We start from the raw sequence: 24,523 nt of genomic DNA on the forward strand, positions 1-24,523 counted from the left end.
AGTGATATAGTAGTACCTGGAACCCACAACAAGCAGAGACAGGTAAACAGGTACTAGTGATATAGTAGTACCTGGAACCTACAACAAGCAGAGACAGGTAAACAGGTACTAGTGATATAGTAGTACCTGGAACCAACAACAAGCAGAGACAGGTAAACAGGTACTAGTGATATAGTAGTACCTGGAACCCACAACAAGCAGAGACAGGTAAACAGGTACTATTGATATGGTAGCACCTGGAACCCACAACAAGCAGAGACAGGTAAACAGGTACTATTGATATGGTAGTACCTGGAACCCACAACAAGCAGAGACAGGTAAACAGGTACTACTGATATAGTAGTACCTGGAACCCACAACAAGTAGAGACAGGTAAACAGTTACTATTGATATGGTAGTACCTGGAACCCACAACAAGCAGAGACAGGTAAACAGGTACTATTGATATAGTAGTACCTGGAACCCACAACAAGCAGAGACAGGTAAACAGGTACTATTGATATAGTAGTACCTGGAACCCACAACAAGCAGAGACAGGTAAACAGGTACTAGTGATATAGTAGTACCTGGAACCCACAACAAGCAGAGACAGGTAAACAGGTACTAGTGATATAGTAGTACCTGGAACCCACAACAAGCAGAGACAGGTAAACATACTTACTAGTGATATACTGTAGTAGTACCTGGAACCCACAACAAGCAGAGGAAAAAGCAGGAGCAGAGAATAACAACATGAGAGGAATGCAGATATCACCCCACCATCAAAGTCTGCTATTTGGCACAGCCGGTGCTAAAATACAGAGAGAATACTGATGCTGCCTCCACCTCCACGCATTGTCTCTCTCACTGGCAAAACATGACCTCTACACTGCTATTCTAGCCTGTTCCCATCACATCCTGCCAAGCTCCTTGTGAGGAAGCATCCCGGCTCTTCTGCAGGTCAGTGACCTGGGTAAAACTCCACACTGCCGGGCTGGAGCAAACACAAAGCCAACCTCCCTCCACCTGTCTGGGACTGCCTTCCTTCTACCATCTACCAGACTAACTTTCTAAAAACCAGGTGGTTCCTCATCCTGTAGGATGGACGGGGCCAAAAAGAGGAACTCACATGCTCATCAGAAAAGGGAAGCCCACAACATGAGGGACTGCGCTGTACATTCACCTGAAATGCCAGGGACAGGCCTAGAGGCCAATCTAAGGGGAAGCATAATAACACGGTACTAAACTAGAAATATTCTTTGTGAGTCATGTTTGAAAATAAACCGAAAAATGAAGATGTTATAGATAGATATGATGCCATCCCCAGCCCAGTCTCCTGACCCACCCACCACAGACTACCCCTCTGTGTTGTTACGTACCCAGGTTGGAGGAGGCTCTTCCCTCTGCAGCTCTGTCCTTCAGGCCCTCAGCGATGGCCAGCTGCTGTTGGTGGTACTGCTTGGCTCTCTCCAGGTCCTGCATGCAGCGTGCAGCGTGCCCCAGTCCAGCGTACGCCCTCATCTCTATAGGCTGCTCCTCCAGCTCCTGGGCCAGCTCCAGCACATGGGTGTGGTAGGACATGGCCTTGTCAAAGTTACGGTGGTAGTGATAGGCACTGCCCAGGTTGCTGTAGGCACGGGCCTCCTCCCTCTTGCTGGTCAGGGCCTTGGCGATGCCCAGGTGCTGCTCGTGACATTGGACAGCGTTTTCAAAGTCGCCCATGGCGATGTAGACGGCGCCCATGTTGCCCAGCTCTCGTGCCTCCGACAGCTGGTCCTTGGACTGCTTGGCCAGTAGGACACACTGCTTGTGGCTGGCCAGGGCATTAGGGTAGTCCCCGATGGCTGTGTACACATGACCCAGGCTGCTCAGGGCCATAGAAGCTGCCTGGAGGCACAGAGAGAACACAGGCAGACAAACGTCAGGCAAGTAATTAAGGTCACATAGTAAAAAAGATTTGTGAAATTGACCCACATTTAACTGAGTTGGTTGCTTTTGCATCTCAAACACCCCTCTCCATCTTTCAACACCCCTCTCCATCCCTCAACACACCTATCTTCATTTGAAAACACCCCTCAACACCCCTCTCCATCCCTCTCCATCCCTCAACACCGTTCTCCATCCCTCAACACCGTTCTCCATCCCTCAACACCGTTCTCCATTCCTCAACACCCCTCAACACACCTATCTTCATTTGAAAACACCCCTCAACACCCCTCTCCATCCCTCAACACACCTATCTTCATTTGAAAACACCCCTCAACACCCCTCTCCATCCCTAAACACCCCTCTCCATCCCTCAACACCATTCTCCATCCCTCAACACCCCTATCTTCATTTGACAACACCCCTCAACACCCCTCTCCATCCCTCAACACCCCTCTCTGTCCCTCAACACCCCATCTCTGTCCCTCAACACCCCTCTCCATCCCTCAACACCCTTTTTCTGTCCCTCAACATCCCACTCCGTCCCTCAACACCCCTTTTCTATCCCTCAACACCCCTCTCCGTCCCTCAACACCCCTCTCCGTCCCTCAACACCCCTCAACACCCCTCAACACCCCTTTTCTGTCCCTCAACATCCCTCTCCGTCCCTCAACACCCCTCTCCGTCCCTCAACACCTCTCTCCATCCCTCAACACCCCTTTTCTGTCCCTCAACATCCCTCTCCGTCCCTCAACACCCCTCTCCGTCCCTCAACACCCCTCAACATCCCTCAACACCCCTTTTCTGTCCCTCAACATCCCTCTCCGTCCCTCAACATCCCTCTCCGTCCCTCAACACCCCTCTCCGTCCCTCAGCACCCCTCTCCGTCCCTCAACACCCCTCAACATCCCTCAACATCCCATTCCCCAAAGTATATAACAAAAATGATATTTGAAGCAATATTGCTTTAGGGACCAAACAACAAACCAAAAATGCTTTGCTTCCTTTCTTGTGATCTGGGGGGAGGGGGGTGAAACCCTGATGCAGATTAGCACAGCGGTAGGCTTGTTTTAAAGCTGACAGTTTGCCCACTGCAATCTGCTTCATGGAGCACGCCACCAACAATGGAACAAAGAGCCAGTTAATCAGCGGAAGAGGAGAGGGGCTTAGCTTCACTCTTCAGCTGTGGGAGGGAAACAGACCCACTGACTGACTGACTGATTCTCCTCATCTATTCACCACTGGCAACACTTCTCTATCAGGAGGGCTGATGCTGGGAATATATTGTAGCATATTCTTATCTATCGTCTCAACGGGACATTTCTCCTCTCACCCCCATCCACCTGCATCAATATGAAGTGTAATATAAAGTGTAGGGTATGCAGTAAAGTGGAGTGGTCTGCAGGCCTGACCCCCTAAGTGACGCACTCACTGTAGGCTTATTAGCTGTTTATATAGAGAGTAAACTGCTGGGAATTGGGGGCGGCTGTTTTTGTGTGGACAGATGTTCCATTAATCGCAGAGGAGAGGGCCAGATAATAACACATCTCCTTCCTGAGGTCTCCCCCTCTCTCTCTCTCTCTCTCTCTCGCTCTCTCTCTTTGTGTCTCTGTGTCTCTGTGTCTTACAGAACGGGAGGGGACTGGAGTAGGTTGGACGGGGGTCAGGGAAGAGGACAAAAACCCTGACAATTAAGGCCACAACTCTGCTTGATTTTTCTGCCTGCGTAGGAGCCTCTGTGACATGCTTGGAGTTACACTGACAGGGATGCTTGGAGTTACACTGACAGGGATGCTTGGAGTTACACTGACAGGGATGCTTGGAGTTACACTGACAGGGATGCTTGGAGTTACACTGACAGGGATGCTTGTAGTTACACTGACAGGGATGCTTGGAGTTACATGCTTGGAGCCTTCATTTGTTGTTTTCTGAGCCTTCATTCTGTGTTGTTTTCTGAGTCTTCATTCTGTGTTGTTTTCTGAGCCTTCATTCTGTGTTGTTTTCTGAGCCTTCATTCTGTGTTGTTTTCTGAGCCTTCATTCTGTGTTGTTTTCTGAGCCTTTATTCTGTGTTGTTTTCTGAGCCTTCATTCTGTGTTGTTTTCTGAGCCTTCATTCTGTGTTGTTTTCTGAGCCTTCATTCTGTGTTGTTTTCTGAGCCTTCATTCTGTGTTGTTTTCTGAGCCTTCATTCTGTGTTGTTTTCTGAGCCTTTATTCTGTGTTGTTTTCTGAGCCTTCATTCTGTGTTGTTTTCTGAGCCTTCATTCTGTGTTGTTTTCTGAGCCTTCATTCTGTGTTGTTTTCTGAGCCTTCATTCTGTGTTGTTTTCTGAGCCTTCATTCTGTGCTGTTTATCATCAAAAGGCATGTGACTCAACAGTGCCCAGGTTACTCTTGTATGTTTATGTCAACACATCTGAAAAAACAGTCAGTCATGTATAAATGCCATGGCACAAGTTCATCCACTTTAATGTATTACAGAAAAACACTGCGCTTTTAAATCAAGATACAGAATTCCACACCACAAGAAGTAATTTACAGAAGAAATGTGGGGGTAATTCCTGCTCCCACGGAGAGACAGAGAGAGAGAGAGTTTCACTGCACCTCTGCTCCAAAACATATAATGAAAACATTGCATGAATTAATAAAAAATAATGCAGAACCTAAGAAAAAAATCTATACCGTAAAATACTTTCTCCCACTCCAACTAGCACACAGATGCTGGAACACACTCCCACTCCCACTAGCACACAGACGCTGGAACACACTCCCACTCCCACTAGCACACAGACACTGGAACACACTCCCACTCCCACTAGCACACAGACGCTGGAACACACTCCCACTCCCACTAGCACACAGACGCTGGAACACACTCCCACTCCCCCTAGCACACAGACGCTGGAACACACTCCCACTCCCACTAGCACACAGACGCTGGAACACACATACACATTTTCTATCTTCCATATTTTCTCTTTCCCAAACACACACACACGCACACAGCAGTGCTATCTTTCTTACATTTCACATGACTGCTGATGCCTGGAACCTATTACCTGCAGACATAAGGACTTTAAAGCCTCGACAAGACATTATACCGGCCCAAGGAGGCAATTACCTCCCGTCACAACTGTTGCTGTTTCATGTTCCCGGATAGCCTATCTAGGTCTGCTCAATTACATGTGCTGTTTGAAGCTCCGCTCAGCTCCATCTCTTCAACTCCAACTTCCACTCTGTGAGCAGAGAAACCGAGCGGAATCCTCTGCTCTCCATGTGTCTTGGAAAATGAGTGAGGCGAGGACAGAGGGGGAGAGAGAGAGAGAGAGAGAGAGAGAGAGAGAGAGAGAGAGAGAGAGAGAGAGAGAGAGAGAGAGAGAGAGAGAGAGAGAGAAAGAGAGAGAGAGAGAGCGCAACCTCTCTCCACAGTTGAGATGAGTTGTGCTTGTGATCAGTGTCCCTCTAAAGTGAGACTGCAATGCCGCATTTTCTCCCCAGATAGAGAGTTGATGGGAGATAGTGAGGAGCCAGTCTTGCCTGTCACTGTAGAGGTGCTCTGCTAGGCTTGGGGACAGACGGATGGACAGGTAGACAGACGTAGGACCCATTCTACAGCCAGTTGTGACTACAGCCCTCCCTCAACACTGCTCATGTAGACTGACTGAAATCACCCAGCAGCCCAGGAAGCAAACATCTCCTCGAAACATTTGATTTCTGCAAAGGTGACTTTGCTAATTCTATTCCATTTCTTTACTTACCCTCCCTACCTCCCTCCCTCCCTCCCTCACTCCCTCCCTCCCTCCCTCCCACCCACCCTCCCTCCCTTCCCCCCACCTCGCTCATTCCATCTGTGGAGTCAGATCTGATTGTGTTTACAGAGTCTGACCCTTCTCCGGATGTGTGCCGATTTGATTAATCCAAACGTCAGCCTTTATAAACTGTTGATAAACTGCTGGCTCTTATCAGCAAACACGTTTTGCACAGAGGGTCCCCTAATGAAAGGTAAACTGGTGCAGCCCCCTGAGGGAGGGGCGGGGGTGTGGGAGCTCAAGAGGGCAGAGATGACATCTTAATCAGAACGGCTTGGCTAAACAACACAATTCCATTTTTAGAACTCAGACAAGTACGGGGTTTCAAAATGCCTGGCTGGCTGCTACTCCAGTGTCAGGCGTATCCAATGAGCGGTGGATGTTAATATAGTGCAACACATTAGAGAAATTGCTTTTTTTTATACCACATGATAGAGGTCATGCATCGTCTGTAATGACCTTTTAATGTCATGCTGCAGTGACACTTCTGTTCCTGGTCGCTGGGTCTGGTGAACTCTGTGACACTGGGCCCCTAGTAAGTGTAGTTCATTTCCTTGCCAGTAATAACCCACGCTGCTCTGCTGTGTTTAATGAGTGGTTAAACGTTGCTTTTCCGCTGTGACAGGGAGTATGCGTCAACCTCTCAGGACCCCAGGACACTGCTAACTACAACCCCAACTGCAACAACCACCATAATCATCTTCACCATCGCCTAGCAGCAGTGCTGATAGGATGGAGGTGGTTTCCATGGGAACCTGAGTGGTTTGATTACAGCCCACGAGGCAGTAGGGGAGAGTCTGCCACTCATGCTACCTCCTCCTGAGCACACACAAATAGACAAACTAAGGCATGGCTCACTGCACAACCTGCCACCCGCTGCTCAGACTAAACTGTTTCCACAGAGCTCTACCTCTGGAAGGCCCATGGCTGCCCGTTGCTATGATGATTAGACTGCTAAGCTGTCTGTGTTTACTGACAGCCATCTTCACTGACACGGTCTCATTCATACCAACAGTAGTACATCCCTGATGACGGCCAACAACAACAACAATAACAACATGTTTTACTGACACAACCGGGTCCATTCTACAGCTGTTCCTGTAAAACACACACCCAGCAACAGTCAGTAGACAAGTGAAAGTACAGCCAAAACAAATTGGTCACTGGTATTTTGGCAATACCCATCAAACCATACTGCTGGCCGACAGGTTAATAGATAGGAAGTACATCAAATCAAATCAAATTTTATTGTATTTGTCACATACACATGGTTAGCAGATGTTAATGCGAGTGTAGCGAAATGCTTGTGCTTCTAGTTTCGACAATGCAGTAATAACAAGTAATCTAACTAACAATTCCAAAACTACTGTCTTGTACACAGTGTAAGGCGATAAAGAATATGTACATAAGGATATATGAATGAGTGATGGTACAGAGCAGCATAGGCAAGATACAGTAGATGGTATCGAGTACAGTATGTACAAATGAGATGAGTATGTAAACAAAGTGGCTAGTGATACATGTATTACATAAGGATACAGTCGATGATATAGAGTACAGTATATACGTATGCATATGAGATGAATAATGTATAATAATAATGTATAATGTATAATGTTGTTTAAAGTGGCTAGTGATATATTTACATCATTTCCCATCAATTCCCATTATTAAAGTGGCTGGAGTTGAGTCAGTGTCAGTGTGTTGGCAGCAGCCACTCAGTGTTAGTGGTGGCTGTTTTACAGTCTGATGGCCTTGAGATAGAAGCTGTTTTTCAGTCTCTCGGTCCCAGCTTTGATGCACCTGTACTGACCTCGCCTTCTGGATGATAGCGGGGTGAACAGGCAGTGGCTCGGGTGGTTGATGTCCTTGATGATCTTTATGGCCTTCCTGTGACATCGGGTGGTGTAGGTGTCCTGGAGGGCAGGTAGTTTGCCCCCGGTGATGCGTTGTGCAGACCTCACTACCCTCTGGAGAGCCTTACGGTTGAGGGCGGTGCAGTTGCCATACAGCCCGCCAGGATGCTCTCGATTGTGCATCTGTAGAAGTTTGTGAGTGCTTTTGGTGACAAGCCGAATTTCTTCAGCCTCCTGAGGTTGAAGAGGCGCTGCTGCGCCTTCTTCACGATGCTGTCTGTGTGAGTGGACCAATTCAGTTTGTCTGTGATGTGTATGCCGAGGAACTTAAAACTTGCTACCCTCTCCACTACTGTTCCATCGATGTGGATAGGGGGGTGTTCCCTCTGCTGTTTCCTGAAGTCCACAATCATCTCCTTAGTTTTGTTGACGTTGAGTGTGAGGTTATTTTCCTGACACCACACTCCGAGGGCCCTCACCTCCTCCCTGTAGGCCGTCTCGTCGTTGTTGGTAATCAAGCCTACCACTGTTGTGTCGTCCGCAAACTTGATGATTGAGTTGGAGGCGTGCATTGCCACGCAGTCGTTGGGGTAAACAGAGAGTACAGGATAGGGCTCAGAACGCACCCTTGTGGGGCCCCAGTGTTGAGGATCAGCGGGAAGGAGATGCTGTTGCCTACCCTCACCACCTGGGGGCGGCCCGTCAGGATGTCCAGTACCCAGTTGCACAGGGTGGGGTCGAGACCCAGGGTCTCGAGCTTGATGACGAGCTTGGAGGGTACTATGGTGTTGAATGCCAAGCTGTAGTCGATGAACAGCATTCTCACATAGGTATTCCTCTTGTCCAGATGGGTTAGGGCAGTGTGCAGTGTGGTTGAGATTGCATCGTCTGTGGACCTATTTGGGCGGTAAGCAAATTGGAGTGGGTCTAGGGTGTCAGGTCATCTACAAAATTGCTTCCAACACTCTACTCAGCAAACTGGATGCAGTTTATCACAGTGCCATCCGTTTTGTCACTAAAGCACCTTATACCACCCACCACTGCGACTTGTATGCTCTAGTCGGCTGGCCCTCGCTACATATTCGTCGCCAGACCCACTGGCTCCAGGTCATCTACAAGTCCATGCTAGGTAAAGCTCCGCCTTATCTCAGTTCACTGGTTACGATGGCAACACCCATCCGTAGCACGCGCTCCAGCAGGTGTATCTCACTGATCATCCCTAAAGCCAACACCTCATTTGGCCGCCTTTCGTTCCAGTTCTCTGCTGCCTGTGACTGGAACGAATTGCAAAAATCGCTGAAGTTGGAGACTTTTATCTCCCTCACCAACTTCAAACATCTGCTATCTGAGCAGCTAACCGATCGCTGCAGCTGTACATAGTCTATTGGTAAATAGCCCACCCATTTTCACCTACCTCATCCCCATACTGTTTTTATTTATTTATTTTTCTGCTCTTTTGCACACCAATATCTCTACCTGTACATAACCATCTGATCATTTTTCACTCCAGTGTTAATCTGCATAATTGTAATTATTTGCCTACCTTCTCATGCCTTTTGCACACAATGTATATATAGACTCCCCTTTTTTCTACTGTGTTATTGACTTGTTAATTGTTTACTCCATGTGTAACTCTGTGTTGTCTGTTCACACTGCTATGCCTTATCTTGGCCAGGTCGCAGTTGCAAATGAGAACTTGTTCTCAACTAGCCTACCTGGTTAAATAAAGGTGAAATAAAAAAAAAGGTAGGGTGGAGGTGATATGGTCCTTGACTAGTCTCTCAAAGCACTTCATGATGACGGATGTGAGTGCTACGGGGCGGTAGTCGTTTAGCTCAGTTACCTTAGCTTTCTTGGGAACAGGAACAATGGTGGCCCTCTTGAAGCATGTGGGAACAGCAGACTGGTATAGGGATTGATTGAATATGTCCGTAAACACACCGGCCAGCTGGTCTGCGCATGCTCTGAGGGCGCGGCTGGGGATGCCGACTGGGCCTGCAGCCTTGCGAGGGTTAACACGTTTAAATGTCTTACTCACCTCGGCTGCAGTGAAGGAGAGACCGCATGTTTTCGTTGCAGGCCGTGTCAGTGGCACTGTATTGTCCTCAAAGCGGGCAAAAAAGTTATTTAGTCTGCCTGGGAGCAAGACATCCTGGTCCGTGACTGGGCTGGATTTCTTCCTGTAGTCCGTGATTGACTGTAGACCCTGCCACATGCCTCTTGTGTCTGAGCCGTTGAATTGAGATTCTACTTTGTCTCTGTACTGGCGCTTAGCTTGTTTGATAGCCTTGCGGAGGGAATAGCTGCACTGTTTGTATTCGGTCATGTTACCAGACACCTTGCCCTGATTAAAAGCAGTGGTTCGCGCTTTCAGTTTCACACGAATGCTGCCAGCAATCCACGGTTTCTGGTTAGGGAATGTTTTAATCGTTGCTATGGGAACGACATCTTCAACGCACGTTCTAATGAACTCGCACACCGAATCAGCGTATTCGTCAATGTTGTTATCTGACGCAATACGAAACATCTCCCAGTCCACGTGATGGAAGCAGTCTTGGAGTGTGGAGTCAGCTTGGTCGGACCAGCGTTGGACAGACCTCAGCGTGGGAGCCTCTTGTTTTAGTTTCTGTCTGTAGGCAGGGATCAACAAAATGGAGTCGTGGTCAGCTTTTCCGAAAGGGGGGCGGGGCAGGGCCTTATATGCGTCGCGGAAGTTAGAGTAACAATGATCCAAGGTCTTTCCACCCCTGGTTGCGCAATCGATATGCTGATAAAATTTAGGGAGTCTTGTTTTCAGATTAGCCTTGTTAAAATCCCCAGCTACAATGAATGCAGCCTCCGGATAAATCGTTTCCATTTTGCAGAGAGTTAAATAAAGTTTGTTCAGAGCCATCGATGTGTCTGCTTGGGGGGGGATATATACGGCTGTGATTATAATCGAAGAGAATTCTCTTGATAGATAATGCGGTCTACATTTGATTGTGAGGAATTCTAAATCAGGTGAACAGAAGGATTTGAGTTCCTGTATGTTTCTTTCATCACACCATGTCACGTTGGCCATGAGGCATACGCCCCCGCCCCTCTTCTTACCAGAAAGATGTTTGTTTCTGTCAGCGCGATGAGTGGAGAAACCCGTTGGCTGCACCGCTTCGGATAGAGTCTCTCCAGTGAGCCATGTTTCAGTGAAGCAAAGGACGTTACAGTCTCTGATGTCCCTCTGGAATGCTACCCTTGCTCGGATTTCATCAACCTTGTTGTCAAGAGACTGGACATTGGCAAGAAGAATGCTAGGGAGTGGTGCACGGTGTGCCCGTCTCCGGAGTCTGACCAGAAAACCGCCTCGTTTCCCTCTCTTTCGGAGTCGTTTTTTTGGGTCGCTGCATAGGATCCACTCCGTTGTCCTGTTTGTAAGGCAGAACACAGGATCCGCGTCGCGAAAAACATATTCTTGGTCGTACTGATGGTGAGTTGACGCTGATCTTATATTCAGTAGTTCTTCTCGACTGTATGTAATGAAACCTAAGATGACCTGGGGTACTAATGTAAGAAATAACACGTAAAAAAAAAAAAACTGCATCGTTTCCTAGGAACGCGAAGCGAGGCGGCCATCTCTGTCGGCGCCGGAAGTCTCTATATGGTTATGCCCTGGTCAATGGCTCCATCCGTTATGAGTAGCCGTGGTAAAAAATGGTTTACTAACTAGGGAATAGGCTGCCATTTGGGATGACGAGGACAGTGATTCGCCTGTGTTTCAGAGATAGCAAAGCAGAGAGGGGGACTAGGGGAGGGATGGAGGGAGCAAGGAGGTGTTAGAGGCGTTGTCCCAGATAGTGTGGACTGAGGGTGGCCTGGGCTGGTAAGAGGAAGACTCCACTCCAGCAGAGTGCTGTTAATGGGATTATGTGTGAGATCCAGAGGAGACGGAAACCACCGCTGATTCCATTATAGAGGAGGTGGGAACAACATCTCTGTCACACTGTCAACATACGTACATACAGTGCCCTCAGAAAGTATTCATACCCCTTGACTTATTCCACATTTTGTTGTACTACAGTCTGAATTCAAAATAGATTTAAAAATAATAATAATAATAATATCACCTATCTACACATAATACCCCATAACGCCAAAGTGAAAACATGTTTTAAATCATTTTTGCAAATGTCAGATATCAAATTCATATAAGTATTCACACCCCTGAGTCAATACAGCTGTTGGTCTGTAAGAGCTTTTCACACCTATATAGTACAATATTTTCAAATTAGTCTTTTAACCTTTTGTGACTTGGGGGCAGTATTTTCATTTTTGGAAAAATAACGTTCCTCTAGTAAACGGGATATTTTGTCAGGACAAGATGCTAGAATATGCATATAAATGACAGCTTAGGATAGAAAACACTCTAAAGTTTCCAAAACTGTAAAAATATTGTCTGTGAGTATAACAGAACTGATGTTGCAGGCGTAAGCCTGAGAAAAATCCAAACAGGAAGGGACTCTTATTTAGAAGGCTCTGCGTTCCTATGCGTCCCTATTGAGCAGTGAATGGGCTATCAACCAGATTACTTTTTCTATGGCTTCCCTAATGTGTCTAGTGTCACAATACATAGTTTCAGGCTCTTATTTTGAAAAATGAGCCTGAACGTCAACATTGCGTCAGTGGTCAGCTGAAGTCTCTCATAGTGTTTGGTGCGTAAAGGACAAATGCGGCCATTGTTTCTCAATTCAATTCAATTCAATTCAAGGGCTTTATTGGCATGGGAAACATGTGTTAACATTGCCAAAGCAAGTGAGGTAGACAACATACAAGGTGAATATATAAAGTGAAAAACAACAAAAATTAACAGTAAACATTACACATACAGAGGTTTCAAAACAGTAAAGACATTACAAATGTCATATTATATATATATATACAGTGTTTTAACAATGTACAAATGGTTATTGTTTCTCTCTCTCCTACTAAGAAGCCACCAGGTTCAAGTTTGGCTGAGAAATCGCCCGGAAATTGCAGTCATGAAAACGGCGAAAAATATTCCAAATTAGCTCCATAATATCGACAGAAACATGGCAAACGTTGTTTATAATCAATCCTCAAGGTGTTTTTCAAATATCTATTCGATAATATATCCACCGGGACAATTGGTTTTTCAGTAGGACCGATTGGAATTATGTCCACCTCTGTATTTTACGCGAGAATCACTCTGGGAGCCATCAGGTGACCAGTTGCGCAATGTAGCCGCTTACGGGTATTCTTCAACATAAATGCATAAAACTACGTCACAATGCTGTAGACACCTTGGGGAATACGGAGAAAAAGTCATCTGGTTGATAGCCCATTCACTGCTCAATAGGGACGCATAGGAACGCAGCACAAATGATGTTAAAATTAACTTGCTTAACATCCATTACATATCAAATGTAACCAGTCACGATGTCTGCATTTTACAACTTTCCCCATCAGAAACTGTTTATGATGAATCATGTGAGTAAAAATATCTCCATCCCTAGTCTACACACACACATACACACACACACACACACACACACACACACACACACACACACACACACACACACACACACACACACACACACACACACACACACACACACACACACACACACGCTCCTATGCAGCTAATTAAGAGGCTGTGTAGAAGGAAGGTGAAAAGGAGTATGCTCAAGTGTTTCTCTTAATGAGATGGGAACCAGTCAGAAGAAACAGGCTGAGAACAGAACAGTATCCAGGCAGGCAGCACCAGGAGCCTGCTACATAGGAGAGGAGAGGAGAGGAGAGGAGAGGAGAGGAGAGGAGAGGAGAGGAGAGGAGAGGAGAGGAGAGGAGAGGAGAGGAGAGGAGGCTAGAAAATGGGGGTAGATAAAAGGCTAGAGGGGTTTGTGTTTGAAGGATGAGAGAAGAGAACGCTAGAGACATCCCAGGGGTGAGGATGTCTCTAGATCTGAATTCACCTGCAGTGATGCATTCTGACAACAAAGGAAACATCTCAACTGGAATAAACAAGGAGAGGGAACCGCAAGGCTGATAGAGGGTGAGGAGAGGAAGGAGAGAGAGAGAGGGGAGAGAGGTAGGGAGAGAGAAAGAGAGGCTGATGATACCTGTGTAATGGTAAAATATTCAGAGGGCTTTAAGAGTATCAACTCCAATCCCGCCTCTCTCTCTACATCTCTCTCTATCTCTCTCTACATCTCTCTCTCTACATCTCTATCTTTGTACATCTCTCTCTCTCTCTCTACATCTTTCTCTCTCTGTACATCTCTCTCTACATCTCTCTCTCTCTCTACATCTTTCACTTTCTCTCTCTCTCTCTCTCTCTACATCTCTCTCTCTACACATCTCTCTCTCTCTACATCTCTCTCTCTCTACATCTTTCTCTCTCTACATCTTTCTCTCTCTCGCTACATCTCTCTCTCTGTACATCTCTCTACATCTCTCTCTACATCTCTCTCTCTCACTCTACACATCTCTCTCTCTCCATCTCTCTCTCTATATCTCTCTTTCTCTCTCCATTTCTTTCACTCTACATCTCTCTCTCTACATCTCTCTCTACATCGCTCTCTCTATCTCTCCCTCTCTCTCTCTGTACACCTCTCTCTCTCTATACATCTCTCTCTTTCACTCTCTCTCTGTACATCTCTCTTCCCATCTCTCTCTTTCTACATCTCTCTTTCTCTCTACATCTCTCTCTACCTCTCTCTCTCTCTACATCTCTCTCTACATCCCTCTCTACATCTCTCTCTCTCTACATCTCTCTCTACCTCTCTCTCTCTCTACATCTCTCTCTACATCCCTCTCTACATCTCTCTCTCTCTACATCTCTCTCTCTCTACATCTCTCTCTCTCTCTCTCTCGCTCTCTATACATCTATTTCCCTCTCTCTGTACATCTCTCTCTCTCATCTCTCTCTACATCTCTCTCTCTCTCTCTTATTCTCTCTCTGTACATCTCTCTCTCCCTCTCTCTCCATCTCTCTCTCTCTACATACCTATCTCTGTACATCTCTCTCTCTATCTACATCTTTCTCTCTCTCTCTCTACATCTCTCTCTCTGTACATCTCTCTCTCTATCTACATCTCTCTCTCTCTACATCTTTCTCTCTCTCGCTACATCTCTCTCTCTGTACATCTCTCTCTCTCTCACTCTACACATCTCTCTCTCCCCCTCTCTCTCCATCTCTCTCTACATCTTTATCTCTCTCTACATCTCTCTCTACATCGCTCTCTCTATCTCTCCCTCTCTCTCTCTCTCTCTGTACACCTCTCTCTCTCTCTCTACATCTCTCACTCTATACATCTCTCTCTTTCACTCTCTCTCTGTACATCTCTCTCCCCATCTCTCTCTCTCTACATCTCTCTCTCTCTATATATATATACATCTCTTTCATCTCTCTCTACATCTCTCTATCTTATTCTCTCTATCTGTACATCTCTCTCCCTCCATCTCTCTCTCTCTACATCCCTCGCTCTGTTTGCACACTGGTATGGATCCTCTGGGAGCCACCATTATATCAGCCAAATGACTGCCTCTCTGCCATATCAAAACCTTCTGCTTTTTATGCAGGCAGTAAGCTGTGCTCTGCCAAGCGGGGGCACATACAGCTGTGGCTGACTGCTCCCTCTCTCTCACCACACACAGCAGTGTGCAGCTCTCTGTGGGGGGCAATTCTCACAGTGGGCAATAAACCAAGCGTGGTCCATGTAAGTTACCCTCATTAGGGCATTTAGACAAAATAAATATTAATTTGACCACGTTTGCTACCACCCTCATAACAAAACATTTTTTGTATCATAGTATCATCATCATGGTCATCTTCAGGGCCGGGATCGATCCCATTTTAATTCAGGAAGTGAATCAATATAAAAATCCCACTTGTTCCAGCAGCATTACCTGTGTGACCTCCAGGCATCAGATACATGAAGCCAGTGGGCTGGGAGCGTGAAAAGTCCTTAGCCTCCCCAGGACACACACACAAAGGATTGATTGTTCACAAAGGTCAGTGCATGGGTAAGGACACTCGTCACAGCATCTCCACTTCCACACTGGTGAGACATAGAGACGTGTGCATTTATGCACACACACACACACACACACACACACACACACACACACACACACACACACACACACACACATATAGGCAGTAACATTCACACACACACACACACACACACATGCAGTAACATTCACACAAACACACACACACACACACGTACACACACATACAGGTAGTAACATTCACACACACACACACACACACACACACACACACACACACACACACACACACACACACACACACACACACAAACACACACACACACACACACACACAGTAACATTCACACAAACACAGGGACTCACAAGCCTGCTGTGTACACACACACTCTTTCAGTAGTTTCCTACATGCTCTGCCCTGGCGAGCTGGAATGCCCATTTATGTTCCTGAAATGTGGGCAGCCTTGTGCAATTGTGCCAAGCAAATGGGGGATCATGGTCACACAAGAGTCAGTCCCAGAATATACTGTATTCACTCACACAACACACATTCACATACAGACACATACTGAACACACATAGCAACACACAAGCATACGTGTCCCAGCCAACTACAGGCCCCTAGTAGGCCGCTTCACAGCTGTGTGTCTGTCTGTGTGAGTGTGTCTGAGATGTGTGTGTGATGCGTGTCTGTGGCAGAAAGTCAAGGGTGGCCAACAGGCACTGGAGAGGAAGAGATGTGAGAGGTGAAGAGTACAATTGTCCCTAACAGTCTCTACTGGTGTTGCTGGAAAATCGGACTGTGCCCCTCGAGTGGTGTAGGGTTGATATGTCAAGCTAACCCTCTGATGATTCGCTAGACAAAACAAGAGGAAGGGGTTGTTGGAAATTGCAGAGTGCTGGGTGAGGAAGTGAAAGAGGGTGGGAGAGGATGGGAGAGGGTGGGAGAGGATGGGAGAGAGGATAGGAGAGGATAGGAGAGGATGGGAGAGGATAGGAGAGGATATGAAAGGATGGGATAGGATGGGAGAGGGTGGGAGAAGATGGGAGAGGGTGGGAGAGGATAGGAGAGGATGGGAGAGGATGGGAGAGGATGGGAGAGGATGGGAGAGGGTGGGAGAGGATGGGAGAGGATGGGAGAGGATAGGAGAGGGTGGGAGAGGGTGGGAGAGGATGAGAGAGGATGGGAGAGGGTGGGAGAGGATGGGAGAGGGTGGGAGAGGATGGGAGAGGGTGGGAGAGGATGGGAGAGCATGGGAGAGGATGAGAGAGGATGGGAGAGGGTGGGAGAGGATGGGAGAGGGTGGGAGAGGGTGGGAGAGGGTGGGAGAGGATGAGAGAGGATGGGTGAGGGTGGGAGAGGATGGAGAGTGTGGGAGAGGGTGGGAGAGGGTAGCAGGGTAGAAGAGAAGCACCTCCATATTCCCCCTACCTCCCCTCCTCTATCTCAGTCCTCTCAGGGCAGGATGGCAACATTGTTCAACTGCAAGCGGAAGCCCTGTATGACTGTAACCTCTGGTTGAACAGGAACATCGGGGGAAGATAAGTGGCCCGAATTGAGAGCATGCTAGATACCTCCTAGCTAGCTCGCAGAGAAAAGCTCAGCTGCTGCCCAGCTGTTTGTTCTTCTGGTGAATGCTAATGTCCATGGTGTAATGGGATAGCTGGGTAATGTCTGTAGATCAGTGAAGACAGCTGATGTTGTCATGGAGGGGGAAGGGGACGTGGCTGGGCACTTTGAATTCTATTTGAAATCCAGCACAGAAGGAAAGATAACCAGTCAATACAACCATTTCTGGTGAACAGGGGTCGTACTTGGTCAATTACACTGTTATTTTATTCAGTAACACAGTTTCCGCGGTAAACATTTAAGGCCTTTTAACTAAGCATCTATCTACCAAATGTAGTTCGGACAGATACGATATTGTGTTGTGATGTGTACATCAGCTGACTCCTCGCTTTAACACTGATGGGGTTTAACTTGAACGGCAGGGGGGACATGGATAAATGTGGTCAGCAAAGGCTACACTTATCCAAACCCTCATACCAGCCCCCGACCATGTGGGCTAGAGACATTTCATGAAAAAGTGAGAGAGAGAGAGAGAGAGAGAGAGAGAGAGAGAGAGAGAGAGAGAGAGAGAGAGAGAGAGAGAGAGAGAGAGAGAGAGAGAGAGAGAGAGAGAAAGGGAGAAAGAGAGAGAGAGAGAGAGAGAGAGAGAGAGAGAGAGAGAAAGAGAGAGAGAGAGAGAGAGAAAGAGAAAGAGAAAGAGAAGTTCGGTTCACTCAGGATTCCCGGTGAGTTGTGGGAAGAGGACTATACAACACATAACGGCAGGTATAAGGGAAGGTAAGAAATAGTTGATATAAAGCAGAATTTACCACATCCATCCATTAAAAGCTAATTAGCAGTTGCTATGGCTGCGTGCCGGGTCTGAAGACAGAACAAGGAACTATATTTAGCACCCAGGGCCTCAGCCTGCATCTAAAAGCATCCAGGAAACCAGTCCAAGGACGTCACACTACAGGGTTACTCAAGGGCATTACAGAAACCATGGCGATCGCACTAGGTCTGGAAAGCATTACCTGTCACCCAATACGGTAGGACAAAGCAAGGCTAACATACACAACTACAGAATACTCTTCCATTACTAAAAAGGGTACAGACTCCAGAGAGAATGACAATTAGAGAGTTTGAAAGAAACGGAGAACGAGATAGAGAGGAGAGAAATAGAGGCAAAGGGGGAGATGAGCGAGGCATACATGTAGGTCAGATGTGAAGGCCCTGATCAACATGTCGTAGCTTAGTGCTGCCTAGTGCCGACTGCTGACAGACAGACAGACAGACAGACAGACAGACAGACAGACAGACAGACAGACAGACAGACAGACAGACAGACAGACAGACAGACAGGACACAGAGACAGACAGACAGACAGACAGACAGACAGACAGACAGACAGACAGACAGACAGACAGACAGTGATAGGAATGAAGACTGACGGCCCACAGGTACATTCATACGGCTCTTATTCTGCCCCAGTCTCTGAGATACATGAGTGAGAGCTTTAATGCAGCTCTCTGAAATCCATCCACAATAACAAACTCCTCAAGTTTAATAGGTTTAGACAGACACTCAGACCCAATCAGATCTCAGTGAAATTGTGAGAGGCACCACTCCCTTAGATTCATTTGTTTTAACTGAGTTTTCCCATGGTGACTTGAGGGGTGAGGTCGAGGGAGAGCTAGTGTGTCTGGAGACAGGTAGACAGAGAGAGAGAGGGAGGGGGGAGAGAGAGAGAGAATGGGAGGGGGGGGGGGGGGGGTGCGGAGAGAGGGGGGGAGGCAAGAGGGAGGGAAAGGAGGGGAGACTATTTGCACATTGTTACAACACTGTATACAGACATAATATGACATTTTAAATTCTTCTGGAAATGATGTGTGAGTGTAATGTTTACTGTTCATATTTGTATTATCTATTTCACTTGCTTTAGTAATGTAAACATATGCTTCCCATGTCAATAAAGCCCCTGAAATTGAAATTGAGACAGAGAGAGAGAGAGAGAGAGAGAGAGGGCAACCAGTGAAGAACAAACACCATTGAAAATACAACCCATATTTATGTTAATTTATTTTCCCTTTTGTACTTTAACTATTTGCACATAGTTACAACACTGTATATATACATAATATGACATTTTAAATGCCTCTATTCCTTTGGAGCTTTGTGAGTGTAATGTTCACTGTTCATTTTTTATTGTTTATTTCACTTTTGTTTATTATCTATTTCATTTGCTTTGGCAATGTAATCATATGTTTCCCATGCCAATAAAGCCCTTTGAATTGAATTGAGAGAGAGGGGGGAGAGAGCAAGAGAAGGAGGGAGAGAGAGAGGGGGCAGAGAGCAAGAGAAGGAGGGAGAGAGAGGAGGGACATGAGAGATGGTGCAGCTCTGGATAAATGATGAGGAGAGAAGGAAAGGTTGTTTACAGTAAACGCAACCAAATCCATCTCTCGTCTTCTCCTGTCCTGTCTTCTTCTTCCTCTCCTCTGTGACATCTAAAAAAGCACTTTATCTAGGCCTAAGGAAACAGAGTGCGTGGCTGAAGGGAGGTTTAAATGCGCTGGGGCCTCTTTCCTCCTCGGACTCACTTGGTCCCAGCTCAATCAGCCGCAGAGAGCTGGGCGTGGAGGGGGGCTGCAGAGAGCTGTGCGTGGAGGGGGGCTGCAGAGAGCTGGGCGTGGAGGGGGGCTGCAGAGAGCTGGGCGTGGAGGGGGGCTGCAGAGAGCTGGGCATGGAGGGGGGCTGCAGAGTGCTGGGCGTGGAGGGGGGCTGCAGAGAGCTGGGCGGTGAGGGGGGCTGCAGAGTGCTGGGCGTGGAGGGGGGCTGAGGTATGGGGTCTCTGATGGTTAAGGAAATAGATTGGTGACAGGTAAGGGTACAAGCGGTAAATTCCCTTTCCACCTCTAAGATACAAGGCCCTTGTAAGAACGACTATTGTTCATATCCAGATGTGTCCGTCTCAGAGTTAACATGGCACTTCTGCTTACCAGTCCTACTCGCCTCACATCCAGTCTCTGAGCACAGCACCCATCACACAGCATCATCAGTCAGAACCCTCTCTGATAAACCTCGGCTAAAGTCAAAAGCCAAACTCCAACATGTCTGACACTGACTCTGTCCGTGCTCTCTCTGAAGTGTGGGGTAAATAAATCCCCAATGACATGCAGTGGAGAGAGAGAGAGAGAGAGAGAGAGAGAGAGAGAGAGAGAGAGAGAGAGAGAGAGAGAGAGAGAGAGAGAGAGAGAGAGAGAGAGAGAGAGAGAGAGACATGGCTGTGGCTGGTTTCAGCAGACAGACAGACAGACAGACAGACAGACAGACAGACAGACAGACAGACAGACAGACAGACGAGCCATTTAAATCCCCTCTCCCTCTGTGCCTTTATTCCCCAAATGTAATTACGGGCCTGGCGAGGCCTGGTTGTCAGGCAGGCTGAGGCTGTAGAGACAGCCCAGAGCCCAGAGCCCTGCAGCACAGTACAGTAGCAACCCCATCAGACAGCACACTGTCTGCCTCAGTGGGAGTAGGGGACAGGAAGCTACATGGACATCTTTAACACCACGCCACCTGCCTGTTCAATGACCTCAGCCTCTCAGCCACACCAGGTTAACCCAATACTTTCGGAGCTGCAGGGGCTCAGCCGACGCCACTGGTCACACAGATCAAGGAGGAAAGTACTATCAGACAGCTTCCAAGGAACAGAAACACCACCAGCTGCTCACAGGAGGCAGATTGAAGAGCTGAGCAAGACGTGCGCGAGGGGAGCATGGTGTGGTAAGCTTCCCCAGTAGTCAGCTATAGGCTAGGGGAACAATCCCAGAAGGAGTCCCAGCAACATTCCATTCCATGTAGACACATGCACCACACATCTCCCTCCTGACTGGGGGGTCCAGATTAGTGAGGAAATAGGAAGGGCTGGGGGGGTGGGGGAGAGATGAAACACAGAAACCGTTTAATTTGCTTTTTGCTGCCAAATGTTCCTGGGGCGTTGCAACTGGAGTGACATCGGTGTCTTTCATTCATCACGGAGGACAGGAAAAGGGGAAAGACACAGAAGATGAAAGAGAGCCGACAATAATGGCAGAGGAGAGATCTATCTGTGGGGACGGGGAGGCAGGCTGCAGGTTGTGGGGTGGGGGCAGGGTGGGGGGATAAACGGTGCTCTTAAGCAGACAGGGCGCTTACGAGCAGCGGGCTCCAGCTGTGAGCGTGCACCACAAGGCTCTGATTGACAGGGAGGGTAAACGGCTGCTAGCAGGGGGGCCTGATTGTATTTCTACCTTGCGGTCCCCGACCCTGGGCCCTGGCAGAGAGAGCCACAGCCTGTCCTAAGGGGTGGGGGATTGATTGCCCTTACAGCCCTTCAGACACAGATTTAGTTGGGCAACTTGGGCAACCACCCAAGGACGAGAGCAACACTGTGAGTTAGAACTGCTATAGGCTCCTAAACACCCCAGTGTCTCCATAGACACAGCTACACCGCTCAGACAATAGCACTCAGAGAGAGACACACAGAGAAGGTGGGAGAACAGAGAGAGAGAGAGAGAGAGAGAGAGAGAGAGAGAGAGAGAGAGAGACAGAGAGAGAGAGAGAGAGAGAGAGAAAGAGAGAGAGAGCGACAGAGACAGAGACAGAGACAGAGACAGAGAGAGAGAGAGAGAGAGACAGAGAGAGACAGAGAGAGAGAGAGAGAGAGAGAGAGAGAGAGAGAGAGAGAGAGAGACAGAGAGAGAGATAGAGCGAGAGAGAGAGAGAGAGAGAGAGAGACAGAGACAGAGACAGAGAGAGAGAGAGAGAGAGAGAGAAAAGGGGAGAGAAAGAGTGACAGAAAGGGTTTGGAGAGAGAGGCGGAGACCGAAAGCGTGGAGAGAAAGAGAGGGGCGACATGTTTACCAAACACTCTGCAGGGACGGTGTTGGAATTTAAAGGCCTGATTTTTCTGGAATGCTTGTTGTGTTCAAGTCACGCAATGTAAGCAGAGGGATTTGCCAGTGTAGGAGGAACACTTGGCTGTGCTTACCTCTCCCTCTCTACTCTCAGTTCAGCTCTGCTTAGTGAAGGGTCTGCTGTCTGGGAGGAGGAGTAGGGGGAGCGTTGGGATTAGGAAACTCTCGAGTTGAGTTTTTTCACCACTCTGCACTGGAAGCCCTGTTTTAATTTACTTCACCCATTCCAGGGTGAATATGATGGAGAAAATACTACTCCTGTTTTGGTGACTATATGGATGTTTGTGTGTCAGATTGGCTTCTTGATGTCCGAGTGTGAGCAGAGTAGAAATCAGAGCCATGCCCAAGGAGTGACAAGACTAACTGGAAGAGTCATAACATGACAGTCACAACCCTAGACGAGAGGATGGTTGGAGAGGAACAAAGAGAAGGAGAGAGAAGGAGAGAGAAGGAGAGGAGGATGGAGAAAGGATGGGAGAGAGGGAGAGGAGGATGGAGAAAGGATGGGAGAGAGGGAGAGGAGGATGGAGAAAGGATGGGAGAGAGGGAGAATGGGGCAGAGAAAGGGTGGGAGAGAGGGAGAGGAGGACAGAGAAAGGATGGGAGAGAGGGAGAATGGGGCAGAGAAAGGATGGGAGAGATGGAGAATGGGGCAGAGAAAGGATGGGAGAGAGGGAGAGGAGGACAGAGAAAGGATGGGAGAGAGGGAGAATGGGGCAGAGAAAGGGTGGGAGAGAGGGAGAGGAGGACAGAGAAAGGATGGGAGAGAGGGAGAGGAGGACGGAGAAAAGGTGGGAGAGAGGGAGAGGAGGACAGAGAAAGGATGGGAGAGAGGGAGAGGAGGATGGAGAAAGGGTGGGAGAGAGGGAGAGGAGGACAGAGAAAGGATGGGAGAGAGGGAGAGGAGGATGGAGAAAGGGTGGGAGAGAGGGAGAGGAGGACAGAGAAAGGATGGGAGAGAGGAGAGGAGGCTGGAGAAAGGGTGGGAGAGAGGGAGAGGAGGACAGAGAAAGGATGGGAGAAAGGGAGAGGAGGACAGAGAAAGGATGGGAGAGAGGGAGAATGGGGCAGAGAAAGGGTGGGAGAGAGGGAGAGGAGGACAGAGAAAGGATGGGAGAGGAGGACGGAGAAAGGGTGGGAGAGAGGGAGAGGAGGACAGAGAAAGGATGGGAGAGGAGGATGGAGAAAGGGTGGGAGAGAGGGAGAGGAGGACAGAGAAAGGGTGGGAGAGAGGGAGAATGGGGCAGAGAAAGGATGGGAGAGAGGGAGAAAGGGGCAGAGAAAGGGTGGGAGAGAGGGAGAATGGGGCAGAGAAAGGATGGGAGAGGGGGAGAAAGGGGCAGAGAAAGGGTGGGAGAGAGGGAGAGGTGGGCGGAGGGAGTGAGGAGGACTAGCAGTGCAGCCGAGCCAACACCAACATCTAGTACATGAGTCATACCACATCTGGCTGGCCCAGCACCAGGCTGAGGTGGACTGGAACTAGAGCCCAATCACATGGTAGCACTATGCTGGGATGGGATCCCTCTTTTGTCTGAAAATATTTGAACAGAGTTGCTCTCGGTGAGCTGGTAGAAGAGGCTAAGTACAGTAGAACTGCACAGAAACAGAAACAGGGATCAGTGGACTACTATTTGTGTTTTGTGGTGTTTACAGAGAAATACTGCATTACATACAAGTAACCACAACCCACCTGTTGTACAGCAGCTTCACAACCTGCACATGCTGGTGAAATATACAGCTACTTACGTTCTTCCTCACCAGACACTCCAACACTGCAGAGATAATAACCAGGAAATGGTTTCACTCGCATAACTCCTTTCCACACACACGCGCGCACACACACACGCATATAAAGATGACACAGAAAAAGCCATCTTTTGTCTGCTGAGCGCTGATGAAAAGCTACCCAGTGAGAACTTCAATCACTTGTGAAAATGAGTTGGAGACGTGCTGAACCCCCGGCAGTGTCATTAGGCCTGTCTGTCACTCTGCTGGGGCGCTGGGGGAGCAGCCGTTGGCCTCCTCTCTGTCTCTCTCCTCCTCTCAGCCTCCTCTCTGTCTCTCTGCCTCTCTCCTCTTCTCAGCCTCCTCTCTGTCTCTCTGCCGCTCTCCTCCTCTCAGCCTCCTCTCTGTCTCTCTGCCTCTCTCCTCCTCTCAGCCTCCTCTCTGTCTCTCTGCCTCTCTCCTCCTCTCAGCCTCCTCTCTGTCTCTCTGCCTCTCTCCTCCTCTCAGCCTCCTCTCTGCCTCTCTCCTCCTCTCAGCCTCCTCTCTGTCTCTCTGCCTCCTCTCTGTCTCTCCGCCTCTCTCCTCCTCTCTGCCTCCTCTCTGTCTCTCTGCCTCTCTTCCTCCTCTCAGCCTCCTCTCTGTCTCTCTGCATCCTCTCTGTCTTTCCGCCTCTCTCCTCCTCTCAGCCTCTTCTCTGTCTCTCTGCTTC

General features: G+C 48.2%; 1 protein-coding gene across 1 annotated transcript in view; it reads right to left on the reverse strand.

The window, feature by feature from the left end:
* The window catches only part of LOC110526490 (tetratricopeptide repeat protein 28), a 317,670-nt gene that overhangs the window by 50,552 nt on the left and 242,595 nt on the right, over positions 1-24,523 (reverse strand). The window contains 1 exon segment of the mRNA XM_036979789.2: positions 1,359-1,866. Within this exon segment, the coding sequence (XP_036835684.2) occupies positions 1,359-1,866 (508 nt within the window).

This window comes from Oncorhynchus mykiss, chromosome 6, assembly GCF_057628025.1.
Source record: "Oncorhynchus mykiss isolate SJ-2025 chromosome 6, ASM5762802v1, whole genome shotgun sequence".
NCBI classification, from domain to species: domain Eukaryota; kingdom Metazoa; phylum Chordata; class Actinopteri; order Salmoniformes; family Salmonidae; genus Oncorhynchus; species Oncorhynchus mykiss.